The sequence below is a fragment of the Ptychodera flava genome, chromosome 21, assembly GCF_041260155.1.
Source record: "Ptychodera flava strain L36383 chromosome 21, AS_Pfla_20210202, whole genome shotgun sequence".
In the NCBI taxonomy this organism is placed as follows: Eukaryota; Metazoa; Hemichordata; class Enteropneusta; family Ptychoderidae; genus Ptychodera; species Ptychodera flava.
The window spans coordinates 5,853,056-5,877,111 of record NC_091948.1 but is presented as its reverse complement, the minus strand read 5'-3'; the positions used below and the strand labels follow the sequence as shown (position 1 = coordinate 5,877,111).

Below are 24,056 nucleotides of genomic sequence, written 5' to 3'. Positions count from 1 at the left end.
CAGAGCCCAGCGATCCCGCAGAGTAACATATCTTACCTTTTATCTAAATGGATGAGTCGCTAGTCGTCAGAAATGCGCCTGTGCGCCTGTAGACAGTGTATTTCATACACTACAACTTGATGCACCAGGTCAACATAGCTTCAACATTTGAATTTTACGATGTACATTATACAAACATATTTTAATTTCATCAATCGCCAACGTACCTTGGATACAGTGTTTACATTGCTCGTATGGGTCCAATACGACCTTTGAGTACTAGTGCAATTCCGACGACCCTCCTCCCTTTAAACAAACTTTTAACGTGATAAGCCGGCAAAAACTAAATGAGCGATACCAAAACAGATAGCAGGTGTTAGAATTAGTTATCGCCGCTAATGAAGGGATCCATGCTATGTATAAAACCAGCCTGATAATCCCCAATTGGTAATTATATATTATTAAAATCAATTTTAATAATGTAATTAAATAACTGTCTGAAAAGCTGAAAGGGAACAAAACGGTCCCCAAACAGGCCTCCATGTTATCCTGATTTCGATATTAGGATAAGTTGTGGTAATGGTAGTGATGATAATGACGGCAACGATGGGGATGGCGATGGTAGTGTTGTTGTTATTGATGATGATGATGATAATGTGATGATGATGATGATGATGATGATGATGATGATGATGATGATGATGATGATGATGATGATGATGATAATGTGATGATGATGATAATGATGATGATGATGATGATGATGATGATGATGATGATGATGATGATGATGATGGTGATGATGATGATGATGATGATGATGATGATAGTAATGATGATGATGATGATGATGATGATGATGATGATGATGATGATGATGATGATGGTCATTATCATTATCATCATCATCATCATCATCATCATCATCACTGCCATTACCGCCATTAGCTACATAAGAAGTTAAATATTCCAAAATTAGAATGATAAAATGCACTTTACGCCAGTATTTTGCGATGGGAAGTGAACGTCGACATGTAAGCTTTCTAAATGTCAGCTCCCAGTACAGGGTAATTTGAGAATGTGTAGCGCGATTCCATGCTTAGTTTTAGTTTCATTGCGGTACACACGATAGGGTCAGTTCAATGACATGACCTAAATGAAAATTGATTCTCTGATCAAAAGGGCATTACTGTATACAATTCAGAACACAAATTACATAATAAACTCTGTGAGTAACCTCTATCAGATTGAAAGAGAGATTAAATACTGATGTGTATATACCTTTGAATTTTGATACGTGAAGAAGTGATGTCCATGTATATTGCGCAAAGGACAATCATACAAAGTCGTGTGTGGCTTGTGGCATGCCCGACGTGCGTTTACTGCTGGACTGGGTCGTCATTTGCAATGTATGAATTCAAATCAATGCGCCAGATTTTTCCGCCTTTAAAAGATGAGATAGACGAGTTAAATCCCATTATGCAACTTTTTATGTGAATTTTGATACATGTTACTGAGTTGCCTGCCAAGAACCCTGGTGATTAATAACGTGCTCCCTAAAGCAGAAATTTTGTGTTTGCATTATTCAAGTTGTCATTTGCTTTGGAGAGCTTTTGAAATATAATTTATTGCCATGTTTGTAATATTTCAGGTATGCAAGCTAGATTTATTGGAATGGTAAAAGTCAATTGGTCAGAAGAAATCGATGGCAGGGTATCACAATGCAATGCCAAAGAGATGTACTTTGACCACGTGGTAACGTTACTGGAAAATGGTAAGTTTTGAATTATGACACAATTACTACTGCGACAGCATGGCATTCTGGGTCAAAGGTTACTTGACCTAACACCATCTCCAGTTTTCGTCCTACTACTCAGTGCTGGGGACTCTGTTAGAAAAGCTAGGTTCATCATAAGAGGTAGTTGTTTGTCAAGACATGATAAATGCCAATGCAGTCCGTTCCCGTACCCTTTCATGGGCGGACTCTCATCTCGTTTTTATTAGATGATGTCTCAGATTTAGTGCTGTGGGAAAGATATCTGACAGCTCCATATCTTTCTCTTGTGTGTTAATTCAAACCTGCTTAGAAGTCGTTTTAGGAAAAATGGATCCAGGGAGTATAAATCATCTTATTTCCCAGAAAATCGACGAGTCACGTTCTTCCGAGAGTCAGTATTCCGAAGTTATTTATCATTTCTCTTTCTCCTAAAATGAGGCAATTTGGCTGTCACATTTCCCAGTTGGCCACTTGTTCGTCCGATCATAGACCCTCGAGGGTCTATGGTCCGATTTTGTACATTTTGATGAGATAGTATTTCAGCTTACCTGAACAATAAGCAAGTAGAAGATAAAATCTTTTTCCTTTGAGCTGAAGAACTTCCGCCTTTCAATGTGGAAATGAAGACACGAAATTGTATATTAAAGGCAGTCATTATTTACTTTATAAAAGTAACTAAATTTTAAATGTTATCATCGATTAAGAAAATTTTCTGTATTCTTCCAATATTTGTCGAGAGAAATAGGGCAATTTTCTTAAAACTACATTTTCTAAATTTTCCCATGCAAGAAAACGTTAAACAGAGTTGAGTGAATAATGTTGTGTTGAATATATTCTATGTTTAGGGAACAGTTTCAACATAATAATTATATGTGTATCGTTGTTGAATATTGATAAATTGGGCGCTGCCTATTATTCAAAAATTACACGTACTCCTAGACGTAGACTGTCGACAGTCCCTTGTGTCGTTTCTGTTTCTTATTGGCGTAGTCTCTCGCACATACGACGGCGTGGGGAATCGCAAGCGTAGCGCAGAAGGCGCGAGCTGGGCATTCCGAAAGCAGCTGGGTATAACCGAAGGCCGAAGGCACGAGCAATGCTGTCGCTTGCGATTACCCCCTCCCCGTATGTGCAAGAGACTACACCAATAAGAGACAGAAAAGGCACAAGGGACTGTCGACAGTGTAACATACTCTTAAAAGGTTATTTTAGTCTAAAATTACTTTTATCTCTTTTAATCGAATTTTAAGATCAAAATTAAATGTGAAAACACAAAATAGATGAGTTGGTAAACAGCTCATATCATCAATTGATAACTGGCCCATCCTGTTCGCACTCGTAAAACGTAATTGGATTATCATGTAATAAGTAATCAAGAATTATAAGAAATTAAGAAAATACTTCATGCATATAGTAGAAAAAAGACACTATTAATCTAATGACTTAAATCCCTCTGCTTTTAATCAGACTGATGGTGAGACGTTGAAACTATGTCATATTCATAACATAACATAACATAACATAAAATAAAATAACATAACATAACATAAGATAACATAACATAATGTAACATGAATTGTATAAAATTGAATTAAACATTTGTGAAGCATAACAGCATCATGGTAATTTACATGAAAAACACATGCGAGCAAATTGTTTCACGACACTTTTATGACTTTCATTGACGGCTGCGATGTTTGCACGTTGACCGAATTCAAAATACCTGTACTTGAATAAAATTCAAGTTGTCTGATTTTTGTTTTCTATCGTTGTTTTACACCAGGAGGTGGTGACTTTTACTTTGTGAACCAAATGATCATTAGCATTGCAGATGGATTTGTGCAACCCTTCTTTTGTCTACATATTCGTTTACAACACAGAGTTAGTGATCTTGAATGTATAATATGTCTAATTACTTGAGTATTAACAGGGATATTGAAAAAATGGTTTCTCTGTAAAACCTATTCACAGATTAAGAGTTGTCGATGTTAAAAGTGTATTTATTACAGTAAGATTTAATGGGTTGGTTTGTGCGACCTTGCGGAGAACTGATTCGCAGTTTTGTACTGAAGAAACATCACACTCAATGACCTACGATAAGACTATTTGCGTATGATATGGTATCTTTCCACGACCACACCTTCCTTGATATTCATAGGATCAGAGGAAATATCATGGAAATTACGTCTCTGGTTGAGAATGATTCTAAATTGAAAACGCCATTTAAAATATCGTGTATCAGATAAAACATTTTAGAAATATTTCAATAGACCTCTTGCATTACGAATGGCACACGTCTTGACTTGAACACTCAGCTAATGATCATGGTGAGGACGTGCCTAACAAACAGCTGCCATTCCTGTCTGATTGAAAGTGCCAATTAAAATTCTACTTTTATCTAAATAAATCCGCGAAGGTTAACCGGGGACAATCACCGCCTGGCGATCAAGGATGGTCCTCATCCTGCCCAAGCAGTGTGCACCATCTAAGCGGATAATCAATTTCTACAACAATCATGCTCAGCGTCATAATGTCGCCTATGTTGCATACTCTTAGTGAAAGAAGTTGATTGTTCTGACCGATAACTTTCAGAAAGTGTATCACCAGATAAGACATCTCAGCGAAGCTATAAATTTACTCGAAAGTTGTTTTAATTCCTTGGATGTATGAGTACTAACACCTTTTCTTGGTGAGAAAACCACCTAAATCCACTGACTTTTCTATAAGATAAGACCAATCAGCGATACTATAAATTGACTTTAAAGTTTTTATAATTCCTCGAATGTATAATGAGGCACCGAGCGATCCCTCTACAAATGAGTCAGAACATGAATAATAGAATGACATGGAAATGGAAGGGAACTAAGGGAACAATTTTTTTAATTCTGAAAAATTGTGTTGTTGAATATCATCCAAAACTACGGTTTGAACGCAAGTCTACAACGTAAAGGATACACACAGGAAGAAGATGAAATAAATAGCTCAGTACTCCAACATTTAGCAACGAATTGTTCGACATTGCCATTTTAGGCCGCGGTACTCCACATTGTTTACCCAGAGCCATTACGTATCTCGATCTAATATAACGCGAATAAGCAAATCTTAAGGTCAGCGCATGCAATAACATGATTAAATTGACATCAACAAAGAAAAGCGCAAACTGTGAGGACGTACTCTCGCAGCTGTTTACCTTGTAAAATATCAGTATACCGAATCATATTCCATGATTGCTGCCTCCATGTTTGAGGTCAAACCGAAATCAAAGGTATCGCTTATTTCCTTTAAGGGAAACAGTCGTCGGAACTGCGTCTGTGCGAGTTTCTTGTTTACAAACAATGTATTTCGTGCACGATATCTAGATGCGCCTCATCATTATGGCTTCAATTATAATATGTAGATAATGACAGACATGTTTTAACAGTCATCAATCACCATCGTACCTAGGATAGAGCGTTTACATTGGTCGTATGGGTCCCACACGACCTTTGAGCGCAGTTCCTACGACTGTATCCTTTTACGGTAGAATGCACCTCGGGCACAGATATTGGGATTCTCAATCTTTCAGTTCCTTTTCTGATTTACCACTTGTGGGGTCTCATTTTAAAGTTCTTGGTGTAAGAAAAAAATTCACCGTCTTAGTTTTCGAAAATCGAAAATTTTATTTTTCTCCATACAGTTAACACACGAATGGTGGCCATTGTAAATTTAAAATATCAGTAAATATTTGGTAATTTGTTTCTCTAGTACCAAAATTTGCACAATGACCCCGATTTTTATTCTTGATTTTGGAAGTGAATGGTTGAAAGATTCCTCAAGGAAAGTTTGAGCAAAAGTTAAAGATTTCGACCTTCGAGGCGTAAACTACCTTAGTAGCTAAGATACTAAAGATATTGGTGGGTAGACATTGTAAATGATGCACTTAGACGAAAATTCATCGTACCATATTACTTAATCAAAACTCTTAGTTTTCAAAGACGTATCCGGCTGACTTAATTTAGATTATTACCATTTCCCCATTCGTCACAGAACTCAAAGGCATTCCTCAATCGGCGACCTCCAAATGTATGATGATACAATTAGGTTACACATCGAGTAATGAAGACACAAAATGTTAAGCTTATCAAATGTTGTAGGGGTGATGGCACGATTTTTCAATGTGCCTTGCTTTAACCAGACATTTGTGGAAGTATAAATAAATTGACAATACATACAATGGCATTTTATTTTATTCTTACGTACAAGTAAGTGGACTTACGTTGTTTTCTCACCAAGAGAAATGGCATTAGCAACCATGCAATGTTTCATGCTTGTATTTTTAAATTAGCTAATTCGCCCAAATATCATTTTTATTTGAACTACTAACTTAAACCGACGATGCACAATATATAAAATGCATGGGCTACTACATTGATCATTCATAATGTAAAATATGGATTCTTCTTTTTTTTGAAATTATGATTGATCTTCATCCTGAATCTCGCCTTTTTGTACATTCATATCCACACCTTCATGCTGATGTAAATAGGTCACAGGTAAAATACAAAACCAATCGTACCATTGAAGTATATAGTCACAAGTCAATTGGGACCACTACTATGAGTCACACCAACTCGCATGAGATGATCTATTGTTCAAGGAACAGAAAGCATCATGTAATTCAGCTGAAAACAAAACTCTTATGAATATTAAACAATCTAACATTTGTAAATCATGATGTCTTTGACATCATTGCACTCAAGAGATTATGATAAATGCTAGAGTTTTTATTTTCTTTGATTGCTGGAATATGTAATATCCGGCCCTGCAAATATATATGTCGCTTTCAACGACAGATATCATACATCACTACTATTAATGAAATAGCTGTCTGTAAATAAAATCAGAAGGTCAGAGATATATAATATATTATGATCGAAATCGACACCACCCACAATATTCTTAGTCTCAGAGAAATTCGATCTGCGTGTACTAGCGACGGAAATTTCTCCGCGTGCTGATGCAAATGTGCTGATCAAAAAAAAAACAAAAACACTCAGGACACATCTACCTGTAGAATTAAGTAATCAACTAAAACATTGATCGACAGACTTAATAAGTACGCTTTTTTGAAAATAGGGATTTTCAAATGTTTGATTCACATGCTTATGTGTAATTATTCATAATTTACTGTACTGTATAATGTACGGAATAACTGAGTATTATCTTTCATGCTACATGGGCGTAATTAAAGCTCCATAAGCTGTATCTTTTGGCTATTTTTTAGAACTTTTGTTTTGTGGTTTCCCTACACTTTCTGCATTGAATCCCTAAACTGTAATTTAATGCCAAGTATTTAGCATATCAACACAACCTATATGAGTATAATCTACATTGTTATTTTTGAAACTTGTATTCAAGTCCGGACTAGAATTCATTTGATAACAATAAACAATGATCACTACACACATACAAGCTGTGTTGACAAAAAGAATACTGGAAATTTCAGCATGACAAACGGATTAGGGTCAGACAAGGTAGTTGATATACAGAAGAAGAATACTGAAAAACTTGCCACAAGTTACAGCTTACGTCCCTTTAAGCAACTCATGAGATAAACATGTCGTAAGCATCTGAAATAAAAATGAAAAAATATGACAACTGACAGCATAACAGTGACATAACAATAATGATGACATAGCGTGGCATAATAAGACAATGCAACATAGCGTAGCATGTTAAACCTAACATGACGTACAAAAAACGTATTGTGGCAACCTTCAAGCGAAGGGATTGGCACGCGCAATGTTCCAAGAAACCAATGTTCAAATGCCAAAATTCTACAGCATATTTGTGGTTGGATGTGGACATCACGACGTGTGGTTTAGCATTGATGTATATTAGTACCGTGGTTTCAATCAGTATCATTTTATTTCGCTAGAAATATAAAGTTACACCAACTAAAAAAAGACTGGAAAAATGAAATTAGAAGAAGTTGGCACAATTGCGAAATTAAATGTTCTGTAATTTAGCAAATCTTTCTACCGGGGATCACAATATAGTTCTTCTGAAATAGTCTAGTTGTGGCCCCTAATATTTATACTCTATAAATTATAAAAGGTGTACATCTGCGGATATCGACAGAAAAATCTGTAGCAATAATTGCAAATGTAGTAACATACACTGATGATTAAGGTGTTTTAAGTACCAAAGGAAGGATAGTGGTCAGATATATCAGAGAGTACAACTCCACAATCAGTGAAACAATCCGTCACGAATACTGCTTTAAAGCGCCGAAAAGTCAAAACCCGTAAATTTCTTGACCTGCACCCATTTTCAAAAGCATAACAAGGAGATAAAATAACAACAATTTGTTTCGTGTTGGCAGAAATGGGTATGTGAAACTAAATTAAATTCTTCATAGCAATGCCAGTCAAACTTGATCACTCCGAATCAACGTTTGCACGTAAATAACATATCAATTTCAAGGATTCACTGTACAGACTTTAATTTGAACGTGTAACAAAGAATTCGGGCAGTGCGGTTGCTCTGTCTTTGGAAATGTAAAAGAGGCTTTGTGCGTGATGTTACCCTTATAGCCCCAGTCCTTATAATAATGCATAGTTTCATTTCGCATCATGGTTATCCCTTTCTTTTGGAGTAACATCGGCGAAGACAAATTCCAATAACGCCGTCTATGCCAAATGGGTGAAAAACATATCGCATTCTATCAAACAGCTCAAATAATTATATCTTTGTGAAATTGTTTTTTACCTTATTTTATAGCACATTTTATAGCACATGTAAGGTGCGGCAACATAGAATATACATTACTGTTCTTTATTCTATCAACCAGCTCAAATAATTAAATCTCTGTGAAAAATTTTTTACCTTATTTTATATAGCACATTTTATAGCACATGTAAGGTGCGGCAACATAGAATATACATGAAATGTTACCGTGCTTTTTCTATCAACCAGCTTAAATTATTATATCTTTGTGAAATATCTCTTTTACCTTATCTTATAGCATATTTTATTAGCACATTTAAATAGGTGCGGCAACATACAATATATATGAAATTTTACCGTCCTTTTCAAGAGCTTCATCAAATACTTCTATTTCGAGCGATTTTTGTATTTCATCAAACATGCAAATATCGTATCAGGGTAACCATATGGTCTGGTAACATACTGTTTGCTCTGTGATTGTGAAAATAATTGTACTCTAGGATTACAAAGCAAACGGTTATTATCTTGATCCATTAATAACATCAATTGGAAAATGTCTACACGTTGACAGACGTAGTTCTGCCTTTTGGCAACTGTGTTTATCAAAACAGCAAACTCACTACTCTCACCTGTTCGGTATACGTTTGCATAATTTGAGCTCATAGTTTCCTTTGTTGTCGAACACAGGCTTTCCATTTTTGAGGTACTTCAACTAGAATATGTGACTCCACCCCGCCAGCTTTAAATAGCAACAACCCTTGTCTAGTTTAGGTGTTCATCCACACACAAAATTGAGTATGCTCATTTCATCCCTTGTGTAATTTATGATTATATGAAAACCACATTCTGTTGAATATGCGTTTTAGAAACAGTTGGACAATTGTTACTTTCGTGTTTTGCGACAGTTTCAACGATGACAAAAATAAACCGGAATAAAGCAATACCCATAAAATGCCACAACAGGTGTGGCAACATGTTTTATTCCTACTTATCAACACATCTATTACAAGGACAGAGATACAATAGCTTTTAGATATTTTAATTCCGTTATTTACATTTTCAATAGTTTAGTATCGATAATATGCAATTAATATGCACTTACCCTAAAGGTTGCACTACAAAGCTTTAATCTGAAACTATAAATAATCTTGCTGACTTAAAATTCAATGTATTTAATTATTTCGATTTGATTTAGTAGCAGTGCCCCCTTGACCAATTAAATAGCGCCATGAAACGCTGTCATCATACGCAGATGCAGAATTTATTGTAAAGTAAAAGTGCCAAGGCGGGAAACATCTTATTGTTATATCCACTGAAGGTTTGGATATGAAGTTTTGATATCAGAATTTTGTTTTGTCAATTAAAGCAAAAAGTGTAGATGTTAGATTGAATGAATACATTATACAATTACTAGGAGTTGCGTGGCCGACAAGTCCAGACAGGGCCAAGCAGACGTGCATGACGGAAGAGCCATGCAGTTTCTGAGCTTATGGTATTATTTCTACCGCCAAATTTATTCTCGGGACATCCAAAAACCAGTGTGCTGAGAAAAAGTTATACCATTATTTTCCAACGAAAGCAAAGTGGTGACAACAATCATACAATTTATCCATCAGTAGAGTTTAAATTACTCTGGGAACGTCATTTGATCTCGATAAAAATGTAACATAATTCAGTATAACGTGATTCAATATCACGTGAAATATTTTACATCGCTTTCCTTTTAGTCTTTATTGTCATATTTACTCCTTTGTTTGCCTTATAGTATATATTTTAGCTCACGTAGGGAATAATACCGTTTTTAGCATTTTAACATTTGTTTGAAAGGCGAACTCGACAAAGATAAATACGTGCTTGCCAGGAAAGGATTCCTGGTAATCAAACTTTGCAGTATTGCATCCGTGAAAGAAATATGTTTAAAAGGAAGACATTTAGTATCTCAATATCAGTAAAATCTTAAAAACATGGAAAGTGCTATACGCATTAAATCACTCTATTGCATACCACTCGCAAGCGATATTTTTCAAAGTTTATTTTCGCAAGATATGAACCAGATAAAGCGATGCTGAGTCCCAAATAAGAACCTAACAATACGCATTTGATCGATACTGATGTTTTCTTTCCTATACGATTATTCTGGTGATTTGTCCGTAAAACATTAAAAGGAAAACCCGACTTGAATATTCCCTGAGTTTCAGAAAAACTCCTAGCCATGGTGTATAAAATAGAGAAGTTGTACCACAAATACGTCGCAAATGATATCATTAGCTGAAAAGAAATAACTTCATTTTCCGTGATACTCTGTCCCTATAGTCGTAGGAAATAAATATTCTAAAGGAACTGAACTACTTGAACATGTACAGTCCGAAACCCCAATTCCATGCTTGCTCGTCCTGTACAACGCACTATTTGCCAAATGTCTAGTATTCTGGTTTTCATGACATTTTACTCCCCTGATGGCCGCTTATGGCACGTAATGTGGAATGACACGCTTATCTGAAGATAGTTGTTACCGTTAAGTAGATCCTCCCATCCTTCAAGGCAGCTTGGGTGTGAAAATTCCGGATTCTCATCCATCGTTATGCAGACAACGTTTTCCCCGTAAGCAGCAAACCATCTCAATCAACGAGGTATGCAATAGAGTGATTTAATGCGTATAGCACTTTCCATGTTTTGAAGATTTTACTGATATTGAGATACTAAATGTCTTCCTTTTAAACACATTTCTTTCACGGATGCAATACTGCAAATCGTGCAGCTGCATCGACACTTCCTCGTGTGTCTTCTCATTCGTTGATTGAGATGGTTTGCTGCTTACGGGGAAAACGTTGTCTGCATAACGATGGATGAGAATTCCGAATTTTCACACCCAATATGTTTGCAGTGAAATATAGATAACAGTGCCCGCAGCTAGCATCCAAGTCGTAGTAAATTTCCAACCTGCAATCTCCTTCACCTTCCTTAATTACGAAGATTCACTCGTCGCCTCGCTAGTTTATGTATTCGTGCCTAATGCTAGGTCTGACAGTCTTCTTGAGATTAGTCGGGAGGTAACGGCAAATTATGAGTCATTAGTGAGGTAGCGCCTTTCTTACTTTTGACGTGATCTGCACTTTGAATAGTTCAACGGTCATGCCGTTCTACGTCTACTAACTGCTGACCAAAACGTGTTAGATGGGTTGTCGCAAGAACCTTGCTATAATTTCGCATTCAAGAAGCGCTGTGCTATCAGTGCTTTCTGATGATTACAATCATTATTAATCATTATGAAACTTAGCACGCAATATTTTGCTGAAGTCATTAAAAACAAATACCAAAATGTTCTCATACCTTCCGAATGTTAAAGTTCCATTAGCTGTATCTTCTGGCGATTTTTCCGTTAGTTTTGATGGAAATGATCACTGGCTCATGTTGAATAGCCTGTCAAATAACAGAGAATCGCATATTATTCGGAATCATTACGTGCCCTACAACTAAATAACATGTGATTTTACAACGAAAATTTCAATTTTTGTCCGGACAGAAAATACAAACTGTTGACACGCGAATTGCAACGTAGGCATTCTTCTGCACCTGCGTGAGCTATTTACAGCAATTTCAAAATAATATTCATTACTTATGCCCGGTACTTACGTCGTAGTCCATTGTCCGAGCACGTTGCGTAGCCAGATGTCTGGCAATCCACGACGCAATGTTGTTTTTATCCGGCAATAAACGTGAACTTGTACATCTGGCGTGATCGCGGCGTCACCATATCTGCGTTCTCCCCCCCAGCACGCTGAGCACGCCAGACGTCAACAAACGAGCTCGGAAGGGCAACACGTTTGAACAAAAATTAGCAGTTTTATGTGGCTATAACATCACTAATCATGTTGTTTCTTCGTAAAACAACATTTTGCAACAAATATGAGCCTCCAACTTGGAATTTTCCGAGGTAAAAAATGGTCAAAAGTTACAAATAATGGCCCTTTAACATTAGTAGTTATACATACAGACGTATATCAATACCTATTCCATGCACTGTACGATATAATTTTAAACCTTCGTTGCCCATTTCGTTAACCCGTTTTGATATACTTCCTTAATTTTTGTTACTATTTATGAAAAATCAACATAAAAGAGCAGCTTTAATTTTTCGCCAAGTATTTGACCTATGCCCGGTGTTATGGTGGCTACCATACGGTATCTACCATATTGACAGTACAAAATCCCATCGGCGCTAAAGTTAAGAGAGGGATTCGGTAACAGTACAGGTGTTAACGTGTATGTCCCCGCATAAATTCAAAGTTAATTTTGCTTAAAATGAGCCATGCTATATGATTTTGCCACCCCTACTTTATCAAATAAATGCATCACCCCAATGAAACGACGGGGTTAAATATTATTAAAATGCAATATGTTGTGCGACTTTGAAGTTAGCTGCCATTCGGGTCGTTTCGGAATTCGCGGGCATTGCCACCGGAAATGACGTAACTAATAGAATGTACGAGTGAGTGTGTTCACCTCGGCCATAGCGAATGCTTACCGCTGTGGCTTCAACATGGTGAGAAGTTACGCCTTTTGGTGGCTGAAGTAACTGCAGCCATTGTCAGTTTATTGCATTTTAGGATGATGTATTAGCCGCATTTGACAAAATTACAAGACAAGCGTTTTCTGCGGTGCACATTTTCGAGTGCCATGACTTAGAATAAACACGGTTCGGAAGCCAGATGTACGGTAAGATAGACTTTAATTCCTGGAGTTACTACATCGATTATGTAATCGCAATGCCGTACCAGTACGACCATTGTCACCAGAAAGCTTCGCGTGTATCATCATCAACTGTGGACAAGAGCGAGAACAGCATCAGCAAGATTGCGACAGGTTGCCCAAAACAAGGGTGCGGGGGCCGCGGAGAAGTATGGCCGTGTTTACATCCCCCAAGACTGATCGCCGATTCAGATGCTTTACGAAAGTGATTGTAAATAAATAAATGAATACAAGTACTAGATCTCATGCATGTGTGACTCTATAATTAGTAACGTTAGGAGATATCTAATTTTATATTCCTAAAAAGTTTACGTAGTGATTGACTGACTCTTTGCGAGACTGAACGATAGGTTGTGTATAATACAGCACGGCGCTGCCAGTAACAGTGACACAACGTGTAGCAAAGAAGTTTATACTGTTGACGAAGCAGTCGCGTTGTCGTCATCTGTTCCCTTCTGCTCGACTAAGTCTCCCCTAAAATATTTTAGCTTCTTTGAGAATTTCGCAGTCATGAAACAATGAACACTGTGCTTTATATCGCTGACACTTAATCAAGAAAAAAAACTGCGGAAGCGTAGCTGATCACTCCGTCACAGAAATGGCCGGCTGAGCCGCCCGGCCTCGGGTGCCAGTGTGCCCGATATTTACATCATGTCAATTTTAATTTATCTCTTCCCGAGAATTGGCTAGACATGTCTTTACGGTCACATTTTTAAAAGTGCCAATTTTCATGTGAAGTTTTGTAACGCCAAACTGAAGATTTTGCGGCGAGAATACTACCTTTGGTGTTTTATGCTAACATGACCCTCAGCCTGTTCCACTTCCAGCTGTTGATAGGAAAGATGTGTGTTATGAACGGTGGACAATTTTCAACTTGATCTCTACTACATTTATCTACAAGCGTCATGGTGTAATTCAAATTTTTATATACAGATTTTGAACGAGGCAATTTGTGTTGAGAAGTAATAATAAGGTGGGATGGCAACTCCAGACATATTTATATTTTGTTAGCTTGCGGTTGTGTGAACGGTAGTGCACTGGTGTGTTTCACTGTGGTCACGGTGGGCTTGTCACTGACGCGACGGTCAACAAGAGTTCCGCTCTTGTTCTCGTTTAGGTTAAGGTTCCGACTGTTAAAATTTGCAGGCCTGTAAATTCTGAACAGCTTTGTCATATTTTCTGTGACGATGATATTCTCAGTTCCACTGCTTTCACTCATGAAATTATCACTATCTCCATAGTCAATGCACGAAGTCACCATCACCCGTTCTATTAGTGACGTCACAGCTACTTACGCCAAAACGGGGCGAGCTCGGCAATTTCCGGAAAATGTCGCCATGATGGAACTCGAAAAGTGCAACTTTTCCCGTGTTTTCGTCGAAATAACATAATACAACCGTCTAAAAACCGCTCAAATAAGCTTCAGTTTGTGTGTAAATGTTTGTTTTATTAATACCAATTTCATTGACAACCAGAAACTATAGTATATGCCCCAAGTCAAACGAAAAAGTCTCAAAATGTGGCAGGACTCACCCTTTAACCTGTTCACCCCAATTCCCTTTAAACAGGTCCACATTCACCATTGATAACAGTGGAATTGGGCCAAACCATGGTTGTGAAAGGGTTAAACGTCCTTGAAGCCCTTGAGTTTCTATTGTGCTGTGCAATATGCCAACTTGGCTGAACCACTGAAATATGTTGCACCTATGATGTGATATATAGTAACATTGTATAGTTTAGTGGGATAACTAATAAACCGTTGGAGCTCCGTCTTCTTGTGTGCATATTTTGCCAGTAAATTCATTTTCATCGCAACTTTACTATTGTTATATCAAAGTACACCTGTGCAGACTACGCTAAAACCATATAAGCAATAAATATAAGGGCCATTTCACTATTTGACTAATAATGTATTGAAGTGATCTAAGTGGTTCAATTAATTTTACATTTAGAAAAAAAATATTTGTGAAAGTGAAAGAAGAGAATTAACACGTGTTTTACATACACAATGTTGAAAAAACCGATGTTATTCCATAATAGATTATATTTTTGTCAACTTCGAACTTGCTGTCAACAATCATTGCATTTATGCATGTCAGTTAATCTCGACAGTATTTGTTTTTTTATTGCAGATCCCAAGAAGAGAACGGGAGGCTGGAACTTGCCAAGCGGGATTCATCGATTTCCATTCCGATGGAAGCTGCCGGATAGAACGATGCCGTCTTCTTACGAAGGGAAACATGGACACGTGAGATACTGTGTCCGGGCAACCATTGATCTGATGTCAGGAAAGCAGTTGCATTCCAAAAAGGTGTTCACCATGACGGGAGTCGTCGTTGATCCGAATAAAATACCCAATGCAAAGGTAAGATATTTAGTTATCCAGCACGTGAGTCACACCAGCAACCATTCTACCGAGAGATATAGTGTTTATCGACTCTGAGAAGAGACAGTGCAAAATGAATTCAGTTTGAGATTTGAGTTTGAGTTTGTTTGAGATTCCGACTCACCGAGGTGTGACAAATTATCGTCCCAATGTTTTTGACTGTATCCACGACAACCGGACATCGAACCACTACGAGGACATTTGCTCTGAAATTATTCCATATCGAGGCACGTTATAATCATATAGGCGATTTCTCTTGTATGTATGAAGCCTCGACGGTGTGATTCAATATTAGTAGGTCATAAAGACGCCTCATATTTTGCAAACCTTTTCACAACATTTCAGTATATAACTTACAACATGTAAACTGATCGTGCGTTACTCAGCCAAAAACAATCTCCGGAAAACTAAAATATCCCGCCCTATATTTCACTTGGGAAGCTCTGACACCGCAATGAAACACAATTTGTCGACAACGAGAAACCTGTACGTAGGCTTCACACATGACAAATCAACTTGTCACAGTTGTTGGGTTGACTTTTTTCAAGTTTGATTCATTATCGCATAAAAAATGCCCTGCTGTCAGGTCATTCGTCAGTCCGATGGAAACAATGATTATCGTTATGAGCAAAGTTCGATATTCCATGTTCAATATGCAATGCTTTAGTCATTTTAACATTGTGCAGTGACCTTCGTCGACCAATATACAAATGTTTATCTTCATCTCCTCGTTATTTTTATCCCTTCTGTCTGTCTGACTGTAATTTTGTTGATCTTTCCGCCGACAGGCACCCGTATATTCTCAAGCCCTGAGGGCTCAAGGCTGCCTGCGTTGTCTATCTCGACCACTGTCGGTGTCAGTGACTCTTCGGAGGAAAGCCTACGTCCCCGGTAACATAATACCTATATCGGTGAATCTTGAACAGAGCAAAGGAAAGATCCACAAAATTCAAACCTATATCATTCAGGTAGGTTGAAGATGTTAACACAATGATACAGAGAAAAGGGCAACCCAGGCACACACGTGAGACTTCCATGATTTTAGATGGCTTAATTAAATGCCATAGTTGATAAATCGATTTTGCACATCTACAAGATTTACTGCATGCGGCTATGTGCTATGAACAGTGCCATAATTCTCATCTGCTGAAGGCGATTAAATCGATTCCCCTGTGGTAAAATTTGTTTTTCATGCGTGACTCGACCAAATGTGGTGTCATTAGAAGTACGTCATTCATAATCCTCTTGTTTTGTACATGATTAACTGTACAGATGTAACAAAACCTGTCACTGAAGAGCGATTACTATGAGAAATCTATCGTACAGGTGCCATAAAGACAGACATCTAGTACAAAGATGCAAGAGAATGGCGAATTTTTTTGCAGTACACTCCTGCATTTTCACAAACTCAAACTAACCGTGTATCTATTGAATTCAAAAAACTGAAATTCACTCATTCATTGATTGATAACTTTCATCTAATACACTGGGCAATTCAACATCGCACATACTTTATTTTTTGTGTTTTCATGTCGAGAAAAAATAGAAAAAAATCGTAGATTTTCTTCAAACTAATGAAGAACACGATTAGAACTAATTTGGGATAATTGGATGGTGAAGAAAGGTCGTCTTAACCAGCAGATGTAAGCTCATCTGCTTTTCTTTTTAAGTTACAAACTTGTTTTTAGTAATTTGTAATATTGCACCATTCAGCTATATGGCACCTAACACTTTTGAGAAATTTGAAAAATATGAAGATCCAATTATCCCAAATTAGTTCCAATCGTGTTGAAGTTAAAAGAACGGAACCATAGAAGAAAGCAGTTCTAAAATCATTTCTTGGACTTGAGTAATAATTTAGCCCCAGATGTTCGACAGGATGGCCGTGATCATTTTTATAATCAAACCCATTCGATAATTACCGGTGAACTTGGAAATTATTTTTGTCATAACAAGGAGAATACAAAGGTCACAGTGTTTGGAGCTGGATCTGTGACCTTGTTAACGATCTGACCATCCTTCAACGTGTCGGGCCTAAACTACAGGGACCTAACCCGAATTACTCCGGGATTAAAGGTCTGAAAAGTTGAAAAAGTTGAACCGGTTTGAATCTAAATTATTTGATATACACAGCTACGACTTAGAATTTGTTTATTTAATAACAAACAGGATGCCAAGTTCACAGCGTTTGGATCCAGATCTGGCAAAGCTTTGAACATCAAAAGAGCAAGAGAAATAGTCACCACATCGACCAGCACCGGATATGACGTCAGAAATTATCCAGTTTGGCAGACTCAGATGCACATACCAGCAATCCCAGCCAGTGGTTTATTTGGATGTGATTTCATTGATTTACAGTATTACGTAAAGGTAGGGATACATAATCGGTCAAATTGAAACTTAATAAGTGACCATGAGTTCACCCAATCACTTCTGTCACAAGTAAGCAAATAATTAAGGTGTCTGATGAATATAGACCATAAAATCTGTTGCGCCCCCTTACGTCGTTTTCGTAAGCGTATGTGAGAGAGCCGTGAGATCTTGATTCTGATAACAGATTCTTTACTATTGACCTATGCCCTATACTAAAGGCAGGTCGTTTACGTCCATTTTTAAAAAAACACTCTTCTGATACTGCAAACGATGGGAACTAAAATGAAGTATCTCTTTGGAGGGGAAAAGGCGACGATATTAAACAATTTTCGAACAAACATCTGTTACACCATTACAAATATACCAGCGTCTGTTTATTCACACATTCTACAGCTGCATCTAGCCATATGATGGATGTTCGAGGAGAACTACGCATGCGTGTCTATGTAACGATCCCCTAAGGCCTAATGTGACGTTGCCATGTAGCGAGCTTAATCCCATTAGCGTGAAGATATAAATACTGTGGTATGATTTAAATTTAGTCGAATATATAGGTATATCCTGCTATGAAATTAAAGCTTATAATTTGTTACCGGGTAGTATGACATGCAGGGCAGATAGGTCGTTGATCGAGCTGATCTATCTGCCCTCAAAGTAATAATAAAACGTTCCGGTCAGAGATACTGCATATCTGACTTCTCATGGCAGATTCAATTCAGAGTCCCAGACATGACTGCAACGCGCCTGCATATTTCGCTTGTAATATCGAGCTTTTCTTTTGTATCGGATCAGCTTTGGAATCTGCGACATGATTGGAATGTCTTGTTGGTGTCAGGTCACTCCAAGGCTTCTTAAAGGATATCTCTCACATGTAGTGCTTACTCAGAGACAATCTTCCCGGTGTTACTGTACTTAGGTTGCATTCACAAACATCTCTTGAGGGGGGAATGCAAAATATGTTTTCTGATTTTTTCAAATGCTCCCCTAATCATCTCAAAAATGCGTTCAAGTTCCCCCCTTCTGACTTGCTATAATTTTGAAATCCCCCTCTAAGGCAATGGACAGAAATTACAGGGTGTAAAGCCAATGTATTTTTGCGGTGTGTCGCAATTTTTTGCGCCAGCATTTTTTAAGGGTCATGAAATTTCACGCATGCCTTTGAGGGAGGGTCACCATTTTTGAACAACTATTGGTGAAAGCAAGATGTAGCTGATATAGTTCTTCGTCCAAATATATCATATCATAATACAGTGTTGTCCTTATTTTTTAAAAGTAGCCGGGTAATTCAAGAAAGTAGAGGGTGGACTGCGAGAGGAGCGAAGCGACCGAACGGCGAGTGAGCGTAGCGAACGAGAGGGGAGAGCGCGAGAGGGGGCGTCCCCCCTCTCGCAAGGCGGAAAATGAAATTTTGGAATGCAAATGGTGTTCTCTGGTGGCATCTGAGGTGACATTCAGCTGAGACTGAAACAGTACTTTTGTTTTGTGTCTTAGACGATGACATTCAACAAAACAAACACACATGATTTTTAGGGGCCCAAGCCGACCGGCTGGGACCCTATTGTTATTGCTCAAGTTCTACTACTTCCTCTTCTTCCTCTTTTTAGGGGCCCAAGCCGACCGGCTGGGACCCTATTGTTATTGCTCAAGTTCTACTGACTTCCTCTTCTTCTTCTTCTGCCGTTTCTTTGCTCACCTAGATCTCTAAACGGCTGGACGAAAACTTCTCAAACTTGCAGGGCTAATAGGAGCCAATTAGTACTCGTGCACCTGACCCTTGAAATTTTGATTGGTCATGTGACCTGGCGGCCATATTGGATTTTCCAAAAACCTAAAGATGGCTTCTCAAGAAGACGTAGGGGTCTAGTCGATTTGAAATTTTTTGTATAGCAAGCATGACCTAAGGTCTTTAGAATTTGCAAATAAAATCGCATGCGGTCACGTGACCTTGGCCGCCATATTGGATTTTTGAAAAATACCCATTTAATCTTTAAAAATCTTCTTCTCCAGAACCAAAACACCAATTCGACTGAAATTTGACATGTAACATCTTAAGTATGATTTCTTTTAAGTTTGCGAAAGGCGTTTTGATCGGTCACGTGGTTTGGCCGCCATATTGGATTTTGAGAAAATCGTGATTTAATCTTCAAAAATCTTCTTCTCCAGAACCAACACCCCGATTCGACTGAAATTTGACATGTAACATCTTAAGTGTGATCTCTTTCAAGTTTGCGAAAGGCGTTTTGATCGGTCACGTGGTTTGGCCGCCATATTGGATTCTAGAAAATCATGATTTAATATTTAAAAATCTTCTTCTCCAGAACCAAAACACCGATTCGACTGAAATTTGACATGTAACATCTTAAGTTTGATCTCTTTCAAGTTTGCGAAAGGCGTTTTGATCGGTCACGTGGTTTGGCCGCCATATTGGATTTTGAGAAAATCGTTATTTAATCTTTAAAAATCTTCTTCTGCAGAACCAACACACGGATTCAACTGAATTTTGACGTGTAACATCTTAAGTGTGATCTCTTTCAAGTTTGCGAAAGGCGTTTTGATCGGTCACATGGTCTGGCGGCCATATTGGATTTTGCGAAAATCGTGATTTAATCTTTAAAAATCTTCTTCTCCAGAACCAACACACCGATTCGACTGAAATTTGACATGTAACATCTTAAGTGTGATGTCTTTCAAGTTTGCGAAAGGCGTTTTGATCGGTCACGTGGTTTGGCCGCCATATTGGATTCTAGAAAATCATGATTTAATATTTAAAAATCTTCTTCTCCAGAACCAAAACACCGATTCGACTGAAATTTGACATGTAACATCTTAAGTGTGATCTCTTTCAAGTTTGCGAAAGGCGTTTTGATCGGTCACGTGGTTTGGCCGCCATATTGGATTTTGAGAAAATCGTGATTTAATCTTCAAAAATCTTCTTCTGCAGAACCAACACCCCGATTCGACTGAAATTTGACATGTAACATCTTAAGTGTGATCTCTTTCAAGTTTGCGAAAAGCGTTTTGATCGGTCACGTGGTCTGGCCGCCATATTGGATTTTTATGAAAATCGTTATTTAATCTTTAAAAATCTTCTTCTGCAGAACCAACTCACCGATTCAACTGAATTTTGATGTGTAACATCTTAAGTTTGATCTCTTTCAAGTTTGCGAAAGGCGTTTTGATCGGTCACATGGTCTGGCGGCCATATTGGATTTGCGAAAATCGTGATTTAATCTTTAAAAATCTTCTTCTCCAGAACCAACACACCGATTCGACTGAAATTTGACATGTAACATCTTAAGTGTGATCTCTTTCAAGTTTGCGAAAGGCGTTTTGATCGGTCACGTGGTTTGGCCGCCATATTGGATTTTGAGAAAATCGTGATTTAATCTTCAAAAATCTTCTTCTGCAGAACCAACACCCCGATTCGACTGAAATTTGACATGTAACATCTTAAGTGTGATCTCTTTCAAGTTTGCGAAAAGCGTTTTGATCGGTCACGTGGTCTGGCCGCCATATTGGATTTTTATGAAAATCGTTATTTAATCTTTAAAAATCTTCTTCTGCAGAACCAACACACGGATTCAACTGAATTTTGATGTGTAACATCTTAAGTGTGATCTCTTTCAAGTTTGCGAAAGGCGTTTTGATCGGTCACATGGTCTGGCGGCCATATTGGATTTTGCGAAAATCGTGATTTAATCTTTAAAAATCTTCTTCTCCAGAACCAACACCGATTCGACTGAAATTTGACATGTAACATCTTAAGTTTGATCTCTTTCAAGTTTGCGAAAGGCGTTTTGATCGGTCACGTGGTTTGGCCGCCATATTGGATTTTGAGAAAATCGTGATTTAATCTTCAAAAATCTTCTTCTGCAGAACCAACACCCCGATTCGACTGAAATTTGACATGTTACATCTTAAGTGTGATCTCTTTCAAGTTTGCGAAAAGCGTTTTGATCGGTCACGTGGTCTGGCCGCCATATTGGATTTTTATGAAAATCGTTATTTAATCTTTAAAAATCTTCTTCTGCAGAACCAACACACGGATTCAACTGAATTTTGATGTGTAACATCTTAAGTGTGATCTCTTTCAAGTTTGCGAAAGGCGTTTTGATCGGTCACATGGTCTGGTGGCCATATTGGATTTTGCGAAAATCGTGATTTAATCTTTAAAAATCTTCTTCTCCAGAACCAACACACCGATTCGACTGAAATTTGACATGTAACATCTTAAGTGTGATCTCTTTCAAGTTTGCGAAAGGCGTTTTGATCGGTCACGTGGTTTGGCCGCCATATTGGATTTTAGAAAATCATGATTTAATATTTAAAAATCTTCTTCTCCACAACCAACACACCGATTGAGCTGAAATTTTATGTGTAACATCTTAAGTGTGATCTCTTTCAAGTTTGCGAAAGGCGCTCGGATCGGTCACGTGGTTTGGCTGCAATATTGGATTTTTCGAAAATCGTGATTTAATCTTTAAAAATCTTCTTCTCCCGAACAAACACCGATTTGACAGAAATTTTGCATATACCATCTTAAGTGTGATGTGTTTCAAGTTTGCGAAATGCGTTTTGATCGGTCACGTAGTTTTGCTGCCATATTGGATTTTCCGTAAAATATTAAATTTCAAGTGAAATGTACAGTAACTATTAGATGATGTTCAAAATCCTACTTTTTGAAGCTCAAATTTTGCACATAATATCATTAGTGCAAGATATTTCAACCATGTTAACCGCTTGGGCCCCGCCAACGCTGCTTGCAGCTTTAATTCTTCTTCTTCTTCTGCCGATTCTTTGTCGACCTAGATCTCTTAAACGGCTGAATGAAAACTTCTCAAATTTGCAGAGCTAGTAGGTGTCAATTAGTACTCGTGCACCTGACCCTTGAAATTTTGATTGGTCACGTGACCTGGCGGCCATATTGGATTTTCCAAAAACCTAAAAATGGCTTCTCCAGAAGACCTAGGGGTCTAGTTGATTTGAAATTTTTTGTAAAGCAAGCATGACCTAAGGTCTTTAGAATTTGCAAATAAAAATCGCATGCGGTCACGTGACCTTGGCCGCCATATTGAATTTTTTAAAATACTCATTTAATCTTTAAAAATCTTCTACTATAGAACCAACGCACTGATTGAATTGAAATTTCACCAGTATGATCTCGAATGCCATCTCTTTCAAGTTTGCAAAGGGCATTTTGATCAGTCACGTGGTTTGGCCGCCATATTGAATTTTTGAAAATCGCAATTTCATTTTTTAAAATCTTCTTCTCCTGAACCAATACACCGATAGAACTAAATTTAATATATATCATCTTAGTGTGATCTCTTTCAAGTTTGCGAAAGGCATTTTGATCGGTCACGTGGTTTGGCCGCCATATTGAATTTTGTGAATATCGCAATTTCAGTTTTAAAAATTTTCTTCTCCTGAACCAAATACACCGATAGAACTACAATTTTACATATATCATCTTTATTGTGATCTCTTTCAAGTTTGCGAAAGGCTTTTTGATCGGTCACGTGGTTTGGCCGCCATATTGGATTTTGCGACAATCGTAATTTCATCTTTAAATATCTTCTTCTCGTGAACCAATACACTGATAGAACTAAAATTTTACATATATCATCGTAAGTGTGATCTCTTTCAAGTTTCCGAAAGGCGTTTGGATCGGTCACGTGGTTTGGCCGCCATATTGGATTTTGCGAAAATCGCAATTTCATCTTTCAAAATCTTCTTCTCTAGAACCAATACACAGAATCGACTGAAATTTTACATGTATCATCTTTATCCTTATCTCTTTCAAGTTTGTGAAAGGCATTTGGATAGGTCACATGGTTTTGCCGCCATATTGCATTTGCAAAAATCGTAATTTACTCTTAAAAATCTTCCACTCCAGAACAAACACACAGATTCAATTGAAATTTATATATACCGGTATATCATCTAAAGTGTGATCTCTTTCAAGCTTGCAAAAGACGTTTGGATCGGTTACATGGTTTGGTTGTCGTATTTGATTTTGCGAAACTGGTCATTTAATCCTTAAAAATATTCTCCTCCAGAACAAATACACAGATTGAACTAAAA

The 24,056-nt window shown here is 37.6% G+C and overlaps 1 protein-coding gene across 1 annotated transcript in view; it reads left to right on the top strand.

The window, feature by feature from the left end:
• The window catches only part of LOC139121210 (arrestin domain-containing protein 2-like), a 47,661-nt gene that overhangs the window by 6,412 nt on the left and 17,193 nt on the right, over nucleotides 1-24,056 (top strand). The window contains exons 2-5 of the mRNA XM_070685910.1: nucleotides 1,631-1,753; nucleotides 15,346-15,578; nucleotides 16,388-16,567; nucleotides 17,769-17,969. Coding sequence (XP_070542011.1) covers nucleotides 1,631-1,753; nucleotides 15,346-15,578; nucleotides 16,388-16,567; nucleotides 17,769-17,969 — 737 coding nt within the window. The remainder of the gene's footprint in view (nucleotides 1-1,630; nucleotides 1,754-15,345; nucleotides 15,579-16,387; nucleotides 16,568-17,768; nucleotides 17,970-24,056) is intronic.